Here is a 19,210-nt window from a genome sequence, read left to right as displayed (position 1 = left end):
CATCTTGCAACAATCTTTTGTTCATTTTAAGTTTCATTTCTATTTTACTTTTGTTTTGGAGAGAGAGAGAGAAAGAGAGAGAGAGAGAGAGAGAGAGAGAGAGAGAAGTGAGCATGAAATTGGATAGGTAAGGTGGAGAGGATCTGACAGGAGTTGAAGAAGAGAAAGGTGTGGTCAAAATAGGTTATATGGAAAATTTTAAAAAAGAAATATCCAGCCTTCTTCCTACTCCTTGACTTCCAGTCTTTGTGAAAGCCACTCCTGGGCTAAACCTAGTCAAAAGTGAGCTGACATGGGAGCCTGGAAAATGTAATTTTTAGGCTTTAGTCCCATCTAAGTATGTAGAATTGGACTAATTTCAAGCAGGTAAATGATGAGCATAAGATGGTCCCATACCTTCATATCTCAAGTCAACAGAATATTGTGACCACCTATATTTTATATGGACTGGTTAATTAAAAGTTAATTAAAGCTGTGGTGTGTCATGGAATGTACACAGTATACCTTTTATCCAAACATCTTTACTTGCAAATGTTCATTACAATGAATCAATCAGTAGTCTGGTTTGAGGTCTGTGGCTTCTGCTATACATCAATACTGAATCCTCATATGGTCTTCTCTCAGATATACTGTTGTTGCCCTGTGTCCTGGAGATCCAGCAGCTTTGAATTGCAAGACAGGTCCCTTCACACACTCCAGCAATTAATGGATGGGATAGATGTTGGGATGGACCAACTCAAAGCCCAGGATCTGGTCCTAGGTGGTAGCTGAGTTGGTCAACCTGCCAGCAACTTTACACCTCTGCCACCAGGGCGAGCTGTCCCACTTTGCCTGGGCAAGGGGTGGGGCCATCCCTCACATTGTGATACACTGCAGCTTTCATGGCAGGATATTTTTGTTATTTTGTATTCTTTTCCACTTCTGCTTTGTTGTGGGAGGTAGGCTGCAAGGGTGGGGTGGGTATAAAGGGACAGGGAGGTGAATGAGATTGGAGTACATGGTGTGAAATTCAGAAGGAATCTAAAAAGTTTTTAAAAGTTAATTAAAAATTAAAACTAAAGTTCATTATCAAAGTGTGACTATTTTGCAGAACAGGAAGAACAAAAGCAAAGGCAACATCATAGTTTTACTAATTAATGTAATTCTTTAAAACCTTATTTGAAAGTGAATAGAAGCAATAGAAGATAGTAAAAAGCCAATTATAATAAAAATCATCATCTTTCTGGTTATCATCTGGAAAAATTGTAATTAGACTTTAACATATATACTTAATTTTTCCTATACTATCTAAGTCCTTATTAGAAAGAGGTAGGCTACAAAAAAACTCAACCAATCATAAATATATGATATACATATAGTATATACTGTATATATATATATATATATATATATATATATATAAATAATGTGTTCCCTTCCTTGCTGTTATCTTAATACTAGTGCATAGAAAGGTGAGTTTCTGTGGAAGTCTCCTTTAAAGAAGTCTCAGATTATCCAAAGAGAATATTTAATATTATACCACATATGTATAAGTGGTGTTTCATTAAATACTATTCGTATTTATCTGCTTTCCCCTCTAAAATCTTTAGGTTCAGGAATGGTAGAATAGAAAATGCCACCATCATAATTACAATACCCTTAAAACTCCAATAATCCTGGAGGAAGTCCCATCCCTAGCTGAGGAACTATTGGCATTTGGTTGTTGCTAGAAGTAAAATCTGTTTTGTTCAGTGGAGTATATTAAGTGCTCAGTATATAAACTACATTCTAGGTTGAGCTCCATGTCTAGGCATAGAGAAGATAGAGGAGACTGAAAACACATATTCAGACAGGCAGGCAGGCAGACAGACAGACAGACCAACAGACAGACAGAGACATACAGAAAGACAGAGACAGAAAGAGTTAAGGTGTTTGGATAAGGGGATGGACAGATCTTAGAGGAGGTGGGGTGAATTTAATCAAAATATATAGTATGAAAATCACAAATAATAAATTATATAAGTGTAAAGGCCCTTCCTTTGTAAATAAGATACTCATCTCATTTCTGTGACAAGGAGTAAAAACCTTCTGACACTATGAAAGCTAGCCAACAGGGACTAAGTTTTCAGGTCTATACCATCTTAAATTCTCCATGTTTTAGGATGCAAGTAGTTTGTATCCTCAGTAATAGGGTCTCACCATCAAGCTTTGGAGGGTAACCAAAACGAATGGCAATATTCTATAATGTTTGACAGTCTCTGAGTCTCCACTGATCAACAACTCCAAAAGAGATAAGCAATTCCTTGAGTTTTTATTTAATGACACCTGGTGTCTATGAGGGGCACTGCTCACCCCATTACAAAGGAACTTTATTTAAACTCTTTTTATATAAATATGAATATGATTACAAATATATAAAATAAATATAAATATATAATAAAGGCTTCTACAGTAGAAGGATTCCACACAACTTTCCCAGGTCTTCTGTTCATTATCCTTACCTGCCCTACAACTTCTCCACTCCACTTAATCCTTCTGGCTCCATCACTCCTCCTTCCTTTCCATACTACTGTGTTCAACCCCCTCTATACTGAAAGTCTCGTCCAGAGCCCTCCCAAGTTTCCTTATTTCCATGAATATTTCAATTTAAGCACACATAAATAAAGATTCATATGACATTTGTCTTTCTAGGTCTGAGTTTCCTCACTCTAATGACTATTTAGTCTCATTCATTTACTTGCAGATTTTATATTTTCATTATTCTGAACAGCTGAATAACACTCTATCACCTGAATGCACTATGTTTTCATTACACATTAATCAGTTTATGGGCATACATTTCTTACTTACTGTGCAATAAACATGGATGAACACATACAGATACAGTTGTCCAAGAGTTGCACAGCTAGATCATATAGTAGATCCATTTGTAGCTTTTTGAACAATGATCAAACCGATTTCACTAGTTACACTAGTTGTAATCCTACCAACAGTGATTAAATGTTATCCTTTTCCCAGATCCATACCAACATATATTGTCATTTCTTTATATTAGATATTGTGACTGAGATAAGATGAAATCTCAAAATGGAATGAAACTATGTCCTTATCTTTCACCTCATGCAAAACTCAACTCCATATGGATCAAAGAACTCAATGTAAGACATGAGATACCTGAATCTGGTAGAGGAGGAAGTGTGAAATACACTTCAATTTACAAGTACTGAAAAATACTCTGAATAAAACCCCAGAATCACATGCAAAATACCGGACATTAATAAATGGGACCTTGTAAAATAGCAAAGGACACAATTATTCAAGTGAAGAGGTAGCCTATAAAATGGGAAAAAAACTTTAGTAGCTATATATCTGACAGAGGGTTAGTACATTGAGTATTTAAGTAATGTAGTTATATTTTAATTAAAAGAGAAAAAAACAGAAAACACTTTTAAATGGTAACTATAGCTAATCATTTTTAAGCCTTTGGGAAGAATCTTCTCCATTTTAAAATAAATATATCAAATAATTCCTAAGATCAAGTATTTAAGCTAGGACTGAAATCCAGGTTACCATGTTTCAAACTTAATGTTATCCTTTCATATAAAGCTATATGTAACATTATTAACTAATACTCAAAATATTTTTTAAGTTTGATAGTTCTTAATATCAAGACAAACAGAGTACTATATTTCCTTAGCCTAAAAAACATGACATAAAAAGGTCAAGTACACCATTTAATATGTTCATAATAGTGTATACTGTCCTGAATAGCATTCTCTTCTACCTTAGTGTCTGTATTATTTATTTAGTATCTGTGTATTTCTCCAACAAAAGGTCATATACTGAAAAATAACAGCCTTAGGGCACAGTGTCTTTAAGGAACTATTAGGCCATACATGTGAAGCACTTATGGACAGAATTAGTGCTCATATTCAAGCCCTCTTACCCTTGTTTTACATTTTGAGGGTATATTGAAAACATCCTGAAGAACCAAAATGGAGACCACTAGCAGACAATGAATCTGTCAGGGACCTCAACCTTAGATTTTCTAACTTCCAGGTCTGTAATAAAAATGTTTAATATTTAATACACATAATCTATAGTATTTTTATTGTTACAGTCTAAACATTGTTACAGTCTAAACAGTCTAATAGCATAATCATGTGTTCTCCCATATGTCTAACCTGCTGAAGTCTGAGAATTATCTTTGCTTGTATCTTGTTTAATATTAATACATATCAGGCAGTTGTCATGAGCTTACAATATTATTGATTTGCATATTTGATTTCCAAGATAACTTACAGAAAGAAATGTTTCAACCATGCTCACTATAACATACGCATTTGGATTCCAATGGTTTTGTATACACAGTCCAATTACCCCAACTCAGCACATTATAAAGAATTAAAGCCATAGGGATAAGCTACATACACAGTTCTCTAATACTGATATTTAATATCAAATTAGCCAGGCAGTGGTAGCTCATGCCTTTAATCCCAGCACTTGGGAGGCAGAAACAGGTGAATTTCTGAGTTCAAGGCCAGCCTGGTCTACAGAGTTAGTTCCAGGATAGCCAGGGCTATACAGAGAAACCCTGTCTCAAAAAAACAAAATAATAATAATAATAATAATAATAATAATAATAATAAATAATAATAATAATATCAAATGATAGACATGTGAAAGGTTATATCTTTTAATATCCATAGATCTCAACTTTTTAATTTCAGTAGATAAATGTTTTCTGTCCTGAGATCCTACACACAGTGAAGCAAAGACAAGATGTCTTCTACTATGTTCTATCTGAACACTAGACTCATCAAGCACAATCATAAAGTAAAATTATGATTTTAGAACACTCCTTCCTTTTTAAATGTTTATTATTTTATTTAATATGTATTGGTGTTTTGCCTGCATGTATGTCTGTGCACCACATACAAGCACACAAGTCCTTGGTGCTCAAGAATGGCAGAAGAGAGCATGGGGTCCTCAAGAAGTGGATTTAGAAGTGTTTGTGAGCCATCATGTGAGTGCTGTGAATTGAATCCTGGTCTTCTATAAAAGAAACCAGCACTCTTAATTGAAGAGCCATGTCTCAAGTCCCATAAGTCATTAATTTATTGGGTAGTGTGTTATTCAGAAATTGGACCAGAGGTACTTCCACACAATTAATTTGAGTCGTTTTGGATAAGTGAGGCAAGATCCTATTGCATAAGAAAATAGCTTAAAATACTCAAAATTTTCAAAAATTTACATAATCTGTCAGATCTAACCAATTTGTAACATTAGAAGCAAAGGGAATGTACAACAGTAAATAGATTCTGAAGGTACTAGACAAGAAGGAATTATAATGTGTTAAGAGATCATTGATAAGAACTAAAGATTTGAGGTACTAGCTAAGATCTCTGAGTGTATTCTAACCCTCTCCTATGACAGTTCCTTGGAGAGCAATCAGACACCACAATTAGGAGTAGAGGGGTTAAGAACTATCAAAAATAGAATTGCTCATATGGAAACCTATTTTGTCTTTTGAGACTTGGAAACCAAAAATAAATTTCATGTAGAACTTCTATTGCCAATTTTAGTCAACAGAAAACAGACATCCACGAATTTCTAAATGATGCTGATGTCCATTCTACTGGTATATTTTTATTGCTGTTGTAAAAGAAAACTCCTCCGGGTCCTTTTGGAAAATATAGCTAGATAATGGATTTTCTGGTCTCCTGTAATGAATTCATTCTGCCTGCAATATAGTTGTCATGAGTCCTCATAATCCCTTGGCTTATATCTGCATTGATAAATTTCTGTATCCACCTTTACTGGGTCATTGTTGTCATGTACATGTGTATCTCTAGCCTCTTGTTGAATATAATGATAACAATCATTGTAATATAACCATACCAAACTGTTCAAAATGCATCTGAAGAGTTTCTCTCTTTAAATAACAAAACACTTGATCACTGAAGAGTATATATCTTTTGTGGAAAAAGAAAAACCTCTATACTACTGTAAAAGACAAGTAACTCTACACTGCATTGCATTCCATAAACAAAAAAACTTATATACTTGAACTTTGGTAAATGAATAGAATTTAAATGCACTAAGAAAAGGGGTATTTTTGTGAAGGAATTGGCATATTAGTTTGAGTGTGTCAACCATTTCAATATATATACATACACACCTATAGATATAGATGCAAATACAGATATACATATATTCAAACACCAAGGTAAGCAAGATGACTAAATAGATGTACCCAGAACACACTACCTCACAAATGGAGCCAAAGCAACAAGCATATAACTGAATATTGAGGTAGATGACTGCAGGAGAATGCAAGAGTTCTAGAAGATAGCAGCACCTGGAATGAAGACCAGCTATCCTAAATCAGCTAGAAATGAAAATGAAGTAGTATGTATCTACTTACAAGTACAAGCAGAAAGTTTCTAAATAGGACTGTAGTACCTGCAATTTCATAAATCTTTTTTCTTAACACCTGAATGAAACCCCATTATGTATAAGTACCACATTTCTTTATCCATTTACCAGTTGATGGGCATCCAAAGTGTTTCCATTTCCTGCATTTATCACTAGAACAGCAATGAGCACGGGTGACCAAATATCTTTGTAGTTAGATATATAATCCTCTGCATATACACTAGGAGTGGTATAGCTAGATCATATGGTAGTTCAATTTCTATCTTTTTGAGGAACCTCCATGCTGATTTCCATACTGTAAGACCTGAGTGTACCAGACAACCTGTCCTCCAGCTTCTTGGGACCATGATTCTGGCTTGTGTAGGACAGAAACCTGCAACCAGAATTCTAGTCTAGTGAACTCAGAGGTCAGTTAAGAGCCCAAGTATTAACTACAATGATCACATGGTCCCTTGAGGACTGGAGCTTTGGTTCTAGTGGTCAGTGAGGTCATTGAGGCTTTGGAGTTGATTTCTGAGGTTATAGAAGTCGTTGGAAGAACTGGAGTCTATAGTGTAATGATTCCAGAGATTACTTGAACCTGGAAGATCTAACAACAGTCCCCAAAGAGTAAATAGACCTCACTGGGTCACCTTTGTATCCTGCCTCCAGTAGGTACATAGAAACCAAGTGGTGACCAAAAGTTTTGACTCCATCTGATCACCTTGATGCTGAGTGTTCAGTCCTACCCTTGATCCTGTGGTCACATAGTCAAGACATGATTACTTCAGCAACACATTTGATAATTGATAACAGGTCTTGCCAGTTCTGCTAGCTGAACTTCTTTAATGAAGATAGAGGCAAAATTTCTCAACAAAATACTTGCAAACAGAATTTAAGAATACATCAAAATTATTATATATCAAGAGAGGAAACTGTCTATTACTGTAAACCTAGCTAACTACCCAGTGCAAGTGAATTCAGTTATTGAAGGAGAACCTACAACTACTAATTAACAATGATTTATAAACATTTGTCCTTATACTTTATCATCAAGGAAAGCTTTCTTTGCAATAAACACAGACCATTTCAGAGAACTGAAAACAATACAACCCTAGTTCCAATAGATACATCTACAAAATATTCCTGAACCTCAGACTCAGGGAACATTGTGGAACACTATGAACTTTATAGATGACAATGTTGTGTCATAATGCCAAAAGGTTGTACATACCTGGGAGTGAGTTTATAGGATAACAACTTACTAAAAATATAATATTTGACCAGAAGAAAACCAATCTTATATCCTGTGTTAAACAGCCTAAATAAATCCTTGAATTAAACTATATCATATGACATCTGTATATGCCAAACAAATATTTTAATGGCTACTGGACTGTGTTCATCAATAAATGGTTAGCAATATCTCTAATAAATCCTAATGGAAAGGATATTACAAATTATACTCTCATGTAATATATTTTTTCAATACTGTTCACATATAAGAAAGTCCATTAGGAAGAATTATATGTTTTTAATACTGTGTTTATCTGCATCATAGAACTGAACCCCAGAAAATCAACAACTACATTTTTGTAAATTTACATAAGATTCCTAAGACTTCAAATCATGTATTTTATGTGCACATCCAAATAAATAACTGTCTGCTGTTTCTACCATGACAATTAAACTTATGTGATAACCAAATTGAAATAAGTGACTCAGATTAAACATGTCTGAGAGGCTGTTTCTGTTTCTGAATATTATAACAGATGCAATTGATACAACCAATTGTCTACATGTTATAAAACAGGTATTAATAATTCAGTAATTATGTTGTTATGTTGGAAAATTTCTTACACTGAGCCTTCTGGTAAGGTATAAAAATCTGGATTGTTCCCAAGGAAAAGACATTCTTTAAAATAAATATGTAGTTTATCAGGTTGTAACTAAATCAAAACACTCGATTGGTAAAATAAGAAAAATTTCCACTTTCACAATATTGCTATTATTGTAAAGGGCCATTGGATCCTTCACTAAGGTAAAAGCAATAAAAGACACATTTTGGGAATCAAGTAGGAACCAGGAAAAGGCACAATTAAAAGCTTGAGAAATATAGAAAATACTGTTCTTAATTATGTGGACATTATTCAAGCTTGACAAAAAGAAAAGCACTATGTGTGCTGTGTCCTCTCAAAATTGACATTCTTATCGAAACCTTTATCCCAAGTATCTTACAATATAACTTCACTGGGAGACAAGTACTCAAGTTTGAAATTATTTAAGTACACATAATATAATAATTGGCACCTTTATAAAAGGTGGAAAGTGGGGATACACAAAAATAGAAAATACCATATTAAGATAAAATCCAAAATAGGATGTTTTAAAAGACAATAAATTCAAAATTTAATAACAAATCACCAGAAGCTAGGAGATGATCATTGAACACATGACTGCACACACTGTATGAAAGAAACAACACTGTGAATGCCTTATCTCAGTTTCTGTCCACCAAAATCAAGAAACAGTAGTAATGTCTGCTCACATAAACCATTCTTTTTACAATACCTTATAAGATAGTGTGGGGTTAAAAATTAAAAATACATCATAAATAAATTTCGCTTTGTTTACTATTAAAAATCTTCAAGGTACAAAGAACTGTCATATAATTGACAATGGGATATCCCTTAAGAGCGACAGATCAACAAACAAACCCAGAAACATATATTCACCTAAGAGAAATTAACAAGAATTAACTTGTAAATACAATTATGTTTACATTTTTGTTAATATTTCAGAATATTCTGAGTTACTAATTTTCATTATCCAGAAGACACTGAAGACATTGAAAGTTGAAAACACTGAAAGCTAGAAACAGCCAACTCCTAGTAAATGGGAATAGGCAATCAAATCTCGACCACTCATTCAGAGTAGACATTCAATGAAAATCATATAGTATTGCCAATTAGCACCAGTTTTATCCCAAAACCACATTATCATTATTATATATTTAACCATATAGAGCAGTGAAATCAAGTATTTCCAGCCTAATTCAAATATCTTTGAATTATAAGAAATTATTACTTCTGTTATTTGTTTTGTCAAAGTGTTTCCTAATTGTAATGATTATGTTTTACTTTTGTTTATGTGAAGCATACTTGGTAATAGATATAGACATATTTATACTATCATCAATTAGTCATTGTTTTTAAAAAAATAGAGAAACCTACTTCCAGAAAACCAAGTTCTATGTCTCAAACTCATATAGTATAAAGTAGACATTCAAAGAATTAAAATGTAGAACATTGCCAAATAATGCCAGTTTTATTCCAAAATAGCAACAGCACAAGTACATATTTAATAATATAGAGTAGTGAAAATCCAATGTTTCCAAGTTAATGCTAATGCCTTTATAACTAACTTTCTCCAAAAAAACATGTTCCATTATGGTGAAAAACTAAACGGACTGAATCAGACAGAATTAGATTATAAGAAAACAGCCTTCTTAGACAAACTCAACAATAAGACTTTTTACTACACTTACCACTTTCAAAGCAAGCATCAAAGGTAAGATGTCCTTTCTTGGGCTGTCCAGAGTATCCACTTGGAAGCACTATGAATTTGTTCACATTCCCTCCAATGGCATCCTCATTTCCTATATCATTGCCTATTTAAAACAAAAAACAAAAAATACTAATATTAAACAGATATCTAAGTATATTTTGCAATAGAAATCTAATAATATGATGTAAATTGAAGTTCATTTGAAATCTTAGCTATATCACATACTAACATTGGGCCCTCTAATAATGAGAAATAGAATAGTTAATTCACCTTCCAAGGTTGTTCTATATTTAGATTTAAAGCTATCTAACATCACTACTGAAATCTAAGCTATGTTCAGGAGATTGAATTGTAGTGACAATTTTAAAGTTTTGGTTTCTTAAAAGGAAAATATAGAAATATTATAAGAATGTTTTTGTTTTAATTCGAAGTTTAGAATTTGGGGCTACATCAGACTGTCCAAAGCAGCTGTCTGTGAATTGCCTCATGCTCTAGCAGGGCATGATTTTGCCACCTGCAGACAGTTTCTGTGATTCTGTGATGATTGGAAATCTAAGGCCTGAGAGACAGGGGGTAGTTTTTGGTTGGTTGGTGACAGTTTGCTGTTGGTCATGCCTTGTTAAGTAGTCATGTGCAAAGAAGAAACAAGAAGGAAAAAAATAGATATCCTGACAGCAAAACTCAAACACCCCCAAGGAACTCCCTAATCAGCAGGAAGGAGTCTAATGCTAATGTACCCCCTGAATAAAGATTCCTGCCTTTATTCAGGAATCTCTTTCCCTTCCTTCTTCCTCTCTATACTTTTTTCTCTCTTATCCAATAATAAGGGGTGAAACTGAAGGGCTAGGGGAGAATAAAGGGTGGGAAAAAGAAGAACCCACAAAGTAGCAGAAGACCAACTCAATAACTATTATTGTAATCCATCATAAATATCTTTCTTTAATGTGAAAGAGACAATTCTTCTATAAATATCACTACAGGGTCTACATGTTCCATTACCAAAATAATCTAAGAACTGAGAGAAACTTTGATTTTTCAGAAGTTAATTCTACTCAAGATATAGAAAAATGAATTGTCCATTGTTTGCAACAAGAAAAATCCCAGATAAACACAAAACCATAACTTTCTCAACTCTACCACAGAACTGGGACTGCAGGTCAAGCAAAAATTTTATATCAAATAAAATAAGACCTTGATAATAAAAAATGAGCTGTAAGAGATGAATTTTCTATTACAAGACCTAAGAAGAAGAAATACTGAATCCTATACAGATGAACAAAAAATACTTTTTTAAAAAAATTAAAGATCAGATACAAGAACTACGAGAACATAAAACCAGTAGGAGTCACAGACACACTCGCAATCTATATCTGCTTAAAGATGCTTCCTTAATGTCTACCAGACATTTTGAAGAAAGATTAGGACCAGTACACTAGTTCAGAAAAAAAAAGACCCTTTGTGCTACATGCCTGCATAAGAAGAGTGGCTCTATATTATAGAAATTTTATAAAATTCTACCACCCACAGCATCTCTTATGAGAAAAAAAGCCATATTCCACTATGGGGAAAAACAAAAACCTTACCAACTTAGTGTAAAACTGAGAGCCATTTTAGGAAGGAAATAATAAAAGAAAATTCTTCAACACAAGTAGAAAAGGCAAAAATAGTCATGGGCCCAGGAATCTAGCTTATATTTTTTTTTTTGCCTACAGTAGAAAACAGTCTTGATCAATTAAAACTCACAAAATATTTCAGTACTAAAGGAAAAGTACTTAAGATCATGAAAACTTCCTCCCAAAAGAAGGGTAAATGGACCCATCTAAATCTGAGAGTACATGTGTACAGAGAGAAAGTGTCCTACTCTCTCAACCCAAGGTAGCAGACACTGAATATAATAAGCAATAGTAATCTATTCTCATAATGTGGGTAGAAACATGGATATCAACCTTTCTATGGGGCTAGAGAGATGGCTCAGAAGTGTGGAGCATGTCTTGCTCTTACAGAGACCAGAGTTTGGTCCCCAGCAACCACAAATGGTAGCTAACTACCACCTACCCTAGATGGGAACCATTCACTCTGGCCTCTGCAAGCAACTACACTATGTGAACATAGCACATGCACATACATATGGACACATAACTAAAGTGATACCCATAAATCTTTAAAACAAAAAACTTTTATGTGTCACACTTATCTGAGAAAAAAAATAGTGGAATAAAACACTGAGGACAAATTCCCAACCTCTCCAGCCAACATCTTTTGTCTCCATAAGGTAACACTAAAAGAATATGAAACCAGTGACAAACTGAAAGAAATAAAAGCTGAAAAGTAGCTGAAGTCCTTTACTGATTTGAAATAAGTATTTACACAAAGGACCTAATGAAAGGGGTTCATCAATTCCAAATGAAAATAATGTTTACCTAATTTTCTGATGTCTTACAGTAGATATCCTGCATTCAATAGGAAATTTTGGAACTTATAAACATTAAGAAAAATGGTCTATTCAACTGTTGAGGAGATAGGAGTAGGGAAGAAATGAGAGGGCATGTGTATGGGGCTTGTTTTGTTTTTTGTCAGCTTTACATGAGCTAGAGTTGTCTAGGAAATAGAAACCTCAATTAAGAAAATGCTTCAATCAGACAGGCCTGCAGCCAGGTGGAATATTTTCTTTTCTTTTTCTTTTTTAATTGGATATTTTATTTATTTACATTTCAAATGTAATCCCCTTTCCCTGTTTCCCCTCTGCAAACTCCCTATGCCATCCCTCTTCCCTCTGTTTCTATGAGGGTGCTCCCCAACCCACCTACCCATTCCTGCCTCACCACCCTAGCCTTCCTCTAAACTGGGGCATCAAGCCTTCACAGGATCAAGTGCCTCCCCTCCCACTGATGCAAGGTAAAGCCCCTTTCAGCTCCTTCAGTCCTTCCCCTAACTCCTTCATTGGGGTCCCTATACATTTTCTTGATTGGTGATTGGTATGGAAAGACCCTGTCTATTCAGCAGCATACCACTACTGGACAGGTAGTCCTGAGTTATGCAAGAAGGTAAGCTGAGCAAGCCATGGGAAGCAAACAAATAAGAAGTGCTCCTCCACCAGGCAGTGGTGGCACACACCTTTAATCCCAGCACTTGAGAGGCAGAGGCAGGTGGATTTCTGAGTTTGAGGCCAGCCTGGTCTACAGAGTGAGTTCCAGGACAGCCAGGGCTACACAGAGAAACACTGTCTCAAAAACAAAAAAAAAAAAAGTGCTCCTCCACAATCTTTCTTCAGATTCTACCTCTGTGTTCCTGTTTGGGCTCCTGTTCTAATATCACTCCATTAAAGACTGAGCTATGTGCTATAACCCAAATGAACTAACTCTTTTCTACCCGTCAGTTTTGATTAGTGTTTTATCACAGCAACCAAAAGTAAACAAAGTAAACAAAGGCAAAAATATAATTATCAAGATATATGTGTATGAAAATAGTTATTAAAACCAATACCATGTACAATGAATATATCCCAATAAAACATGCTAACTAAAAAAATCTAAACAGAGACAGATGGAAAAATGAGCAGATATCTGAATAACCATACCTCATATTTTTAATAAAGAAGAATTTAAAAGGAAGAACAAACCTCAAATGTAAAACTACATCCACCAGACTTGTCTAATACAGCCAGTGAGACAAAAATCTGTAGAAATGAGGATTTCTTTCTAGTGGATAAGAAAAAGATGAGGCTTCTTGAGATGGAAACTACTTTATGTTTATGGTTTGGGTTGGTTTGGTTTGGTTTTGAGACAGGTCTCTCTATATAGAACTCTCTGGCCTAGAAATTTCTATGTAGACCAAGCTGGCTTCAAATTCATAGAGATCTACCTGCCTCTGCCTACCAAAGGTGCTGGGATTAAAGGGATATGCCACCATGCCTGGGGCAGAATCTGCTTTGATGAAAGCTTATAAACATCACTGAAATAAAAACTAAGAATTTAGATTACTGCATCAGCAGTTAATAGCAGTGTTCCAATTTTTAGAGTTTTATTTTGGGCAACATGGTAGCAACAGACAGCATTCTACAGAGATATCTTTTCTGATGATGATATTTTGTTTCATGTTTTCTTGCTTTGTTTATTTGAGACATAAACTGACTCTGTAGTCCAGATTGAATCAAAATCCTCATGCCTCAGCCTCTCATGTACTGAGATTATGAGTAAGTGCTACCATTTCTGACAAGAAAACGTAACACGAGCTGATCAATGTAACAGATTTCAGTTGCCTTACTTAAGAAGCTAGCAGAGCCACACAAACTTTAGCCTCCACCATGTAATCATAATCATTAAGCAGCTATAGACACTGAGGCCAAATGTCCACCAACAAAAAGATAGCAACTTACTAAGATTCAGATCATTGCTAGCATTTCTAGCAATAAAATAATTTAATACACACATATATTACACATGAGTGGCACATTCAAAATGGTATAAAATAAACAACATTTCTAAGGCACTGAAAACAAAAATATTGTAGATGACTTTACTGAGATATTTGTTTTAATGCAGCAGTCTAGAACAGAACATATAATGCTTCTATAGCATGTCTAAATTCTGTGAAATAGACTTTTAATGAAAACATAATGTACAATGATTACTTTATAAACTTGTAGCATTTTAGCTTGTTTGAATGAAATAGACCAACATTGATGCTGTCTACTTTGTAGGAGCCAGGAATAACAGGTGTACTAAAAAGAGGAGAATCTTACATGACCTCCAAATGCAATACCAGATGTTAATTTATTTAATAAGTCCATTTGCAATTATGTGAGCTTAGAAACCATCTCTGTTTGCATGTAAATACAAAGAATTTTGTAATTTTTTCTAAATACAACTAAAATAAAACTCAAGAAAATTTATAGTTAATTTGTTCAGAATTTTATTTAAAAGAAACAATAATTTTAGAAAAATCATGCATGTCACAACACTGTCAGACTGCCACAACAATCCCCGTCAGTCAGCACTTGAAAGGCCTCTGTTTATAGAAAATCCATGTATGACTAATTACACATATAGCCTGCTTTTCTTGTGGAAAGCCCTATTCAGGCTGTGGATGTACATGAAATGTAATCACTCCAGGAAATACTGCCTTATCTTTCCCATATAAAGAAAATAGATAGTCCTCTGTGTTCATATAGCACATTGTTTATAACTTTATTTCAGAATTATTTTTCCAATAAATTTCTCCCTCTATTGATCATGTAGTTTCACATCAGAAGTGACAAATATCCTACCTTTTACTGACACTTTCTCCTTCTCAATCCCAAATATTATGCAATGCTTTGCAAAATGTCAATACCTTGTAAGTATTTCTTGATTTGTGAAAATATTGAAAGAGACTTTTAGGTGTTAAATTTTATTTTATTGTTGAAAACTTTTGTTACTTGCTGAAAGCATAGACTATTTTTATTTTCAATTCAGCAAATGAACAAAGAGTACTTTATAATTTTATGTATTTATTTGTACTTATACTTTGCATGTATGTCTATACAATGCATGTGAATCCTGTTCAAGAAGATGACAAAAGAATGCAATAGATTCTCTGGAAGAGCAGCTGGTCCACTTGGTCTCTAAGCCACCTCACCAGCCCCCAGAACTTTAGATTTATAACTTACCATGATAAACTTTTATGATATAATGAGATCAATAAAGAAAAAAGAAACTGCAAAAATATAATAATGGATACAGATATAAACAATAAGAAATATTAACCCCACATTATGGTTGATTATTGTGTCAGTTATTTTATTTTAATCAAAATACACATTTGAGCAGATTGAGGAATGAAACTTTTATTTTGCTCATAATTTCAAAGCCCACATCATCATGGTGATAATGTGTTCTTGTATTCAGTTTGTGAGAATTTTATTGAGTGTTTTTGCATCAACGTTCATAAGGGAAGTTGGGAGGGAATTCTTTTTCTGTGTTGAGTCTTTGTGTGGTTTAGGTATCAGAATGACTGTGGCCTCATAGATAAGTTTGGCAATGTTCCTTCTGTTTCTATTTTTTACTTAAAGTTCTAGCTAGAGCAATAAGACAACAAAATGGATTAAAGAGAATCAAACTGGAAAAGAAGTCAAAGTATCTGTTTTCACAGATGTGATAATATATATAAACTTACTCCAAAAATTCTACCAGTGAATTCCTATAGTTGATAAACAACTTCAGAAAAGTAGCTGGATACAAAATTAACTCAAATAAAATTAGTAGTTCTCCTTTATATAAATGATGAACGGATTGAGAAAGAAGTTAGGGAAAAAGTGCCCTTCACAATAACCACAAAAAAAATAAAATATCTTGAAGTAACTCTTAACAAGCAAGTGAAAGACGTGTATGACAGTAACTTCAAGTCTCTAGAGAAGAAAATTGAGGAAGATATCAGAAGATGGAAGGATCTCCCATGCTCATGAATCCGTAGTATTAACATAGTGATAATGGCCGTAAGTGGATCAATGGAATCGAATCAAAGACCCAGTAATAAACCTATACACTTATGTATACTTGATTTTTTTGACAAAGAAGCCAAAATCATAGCATGGAAAATAGAAAACATCTTCAACAAATTATGTTGATCTAACTGGATATCTGAATGTAGAAGAATGCAAATAGATCCATATTTATCCCTGCACAAAACTGGAGTTCAAGTAGTTCAAATATCTCAATGTAAAACCAGATACACTAAATCTAATAGGACAGAAAGTAAGGAATAACTGTAAACTCATTGTTACGAGGAATGACTTCCTGAACAGAACACCCATAGTTCAGGCACTAAGATCAACACTAAATGGTACCTCAAGAAACTCAGTAGTTTCTGTAAGTCAAAGAACACCATCAATAGGAATTGGAAAAAAGATCTTCCCCAACCTTACATCTGACAGGGGACTAATATCCAAAAGATATAAAGAACTTAAGAAGTTAGATACCACAAACCAAATAACCCAGATTAAAAATGGGGTACAGAGCTAAACAGAGAATTCTCAATGCCGCCATATCTAATAGCCAAGAAACAATTAGAGAGATGTTCAACGTCCTTAGTCATCAAGGAAATGCAAATCAAATCATCCCTGAGATTTCATCTTACACCAATCAGAATGGCTAAGATCAAATACTCGAGACAGCACATGCTGGCATGGATATGGAGCAAGGGAACACTCCTAAATTGCTGGTGGGAGTGCGAACTTTTAAAACCACTTTAAAAATTAATTTAGCTGCTTCTTGGAAAATTGGAAATAGTTCTACCTCAAGACCCAGCTATACTATTCCTGAGCATATACCCCAAAATGCTCTACCATCCCACAAGGACACTTTCTCAACTATGTTCATGGCACCTATATTTACTAGCCAGAAACTGGAAAAAATCCAGATGTCCCTCAACTGAACAATGGGTGAAGAAAATGTGGTTCCTTTACATAATGGAATACAACTCAGCTATTAAAAACAAACACATCATGAATTTTGCAAACAAATGGATGGAACTAGAAAATATCATTTGGAGTGAGGTAACCCAGAACTAAAAGGACATGCATGGTATGTATTCACTTATAAGTGGATATTAGCCATAAAATACAGAATAACCATGCTACAATCCACAGACCCAAAGAAGCCAATTGATGAGGAGGACCAAAGGGTGGATGCTTGAATCTTTCTCAGAAGGGGAAATAAATTAAATATTGGAAGTGGGTGGAGGTAGGGAAATGCATAGGAAAGGGGATTGGGGGGATAGGGCAAGGTATCAAGAGAGCAGGAGCTAGGGGAAGTAGGGCAGAGAATGGAAATAGGCTGTGGGTAGGGGTAGGACATCTCAAGGACATGACAGAGACCTTAGGAATAGAGGGACATAGGGAGAGAGTCTATGGGGGTGAGTCTAGCTGAGACTCCTGGCTGTGGGGGACATCAAGCCTGAAATGGCCACCTCCTGTAGTCAGGCAGGATTTGAAAAAGGAAGCTTAGCTTAACTGTCCTCTGAGAGGCTCCACCAAGCAGCTGATGGAACCGATGGTATAACCCACAGCAAACATTAGGTGGAGTTAGGGAGTCTTGTGGAAGAGTTGGGGGAAAGACTGAAGGACCTAAAGAGGATAGGGACTTCATAGGAAGACCGAAAAATTCAACTAACATGGACCCTTGGTTGCTCCCAGAGACTGAATTACCAGCCAAAGAACAAGCATACGCTGGACCTAACCACCACCAACCCCTGCATAATAGAAACAGATGTGCAGCTTGATCTTCATGCAGGTCCCGCAACAACTGGAGCAGGGGCTGCTCCTGCATCTGTTATCTGCTTGTGGATCCTGTTCCTCTAACTGGGCCATTTTGTCTGGCCTCAGTGGGAGAGGAGGCCACTAGTCCTGGAGTGACTTGATGTGCCAGGATGGAGTGATACCCTATGGGCACTCCCCCTTCTCAAAGGAGAAAGGTAGGGGGAATGTGGGAGGAGGTGTGAGGGGACCCTGGGAGGAGGAGGAAGGATAGCTATTAAGATGTAAAGTGAATAAATAAATTAATTTATGAAAAATAAGACAAGAACACAAATAAGAAAATATTCCTCAACCACTTTATGTGCATATGAAATTACGAACAATACTGACAATTACAGAAGTACAAAATAACTCCAAATAACAGCTCTCATTGTGATAAAATAACTTGAGTTCCTGACTTCTATACTTATTAATGGTTTGCCTAAAACTTGTGTTATATAGATTCTCAAATCCAACTCTGAGTTATTGCTCTACATTTAGGCAAGCATTAATAATTTGTAGCCTGACTTTGGATTTTTTAATAGCACACAATTTTGGAAAATTGAAATCACTTAATTCAGATATGTGCTTTAGTAAGACCTCTGTTAAGTAAGTTAACCACACTGGGCCTGTTTTCTTAACTTAAAATGTTTCCTGAGAGTTACAGAAAATATGTGTGAATAATCTAGAATACAACACTTCTTAACAAGTAGATTGTTATTATTAATATTATGGTTATCATTGTTGAGACATGTATATTACCAAATATGTATATTTATCAAAAGAATAAAAGATTAAGTTCTATGGAGTATAAGGGAGAACTCAGACAAGGAAAGGAGTCACTTAAAGTCCATATAAAAATCAACAGAGGAGTGGATACAGAAATTGCGGTACATCTACACAATGGAGGACTACTCAGCTATTAAAAACAATAAATTTATGAAATTCTTAGGAAAATGGATGGATCTGGAGAATATC

At 34.8% G+C, this 19,210-nt stretch overlaps 1 protein-coding gene across 8 annotated transcripts in view; it reads right to left on the bottom strand.

Moving 5' to 3' along the window:
* LOC116096412 (BEN domain-containing protein 5) overlaps nt 1-19,210 on the bottom strand; it is a 1,197,642-nt gene that overhangs the window by 1,119,326 nt on the left and 59,106 nt on the right. For all 8 annotated transcript variants that reach the window (XR_004120993.1, XR_004120994.1, XM_031378205.1 and 5 more), the window contains exon 2: nt 9,944-10,066. Coding sequence is in view for 6 of the 8 variants with exons in the window: in XM_031378205.1 (XP_031234065.1) it covers nt 9,944-10,066 (123 nt within the window). In the remaining 2 variants the exon portion in view is untranslated. The remainder of the gene's footprint in view (nt 1-9,943; nt 10,067-19,210) is intronic.

This window comes from Mastomys coucha, unplaced genomic scaffold (genome assembly GCF_008632895.1).
Source record: "Mastomys coucha isolate ucsf_1 unplaced genomic scaffold, UCSF_Mcou_1 pScaffold18, whole genome shotgun sequence".
Lineage (NCBI taxonomy): Eukaryota > Metazoa > Chordata > Mammalia > Rodentia > Muridae > Mastomys > Mastomys coucha.
Note: the sequence above shows the minus strand (reverse complement) of the source record. Positions and strands in the feature narration are given on the sequence as shown.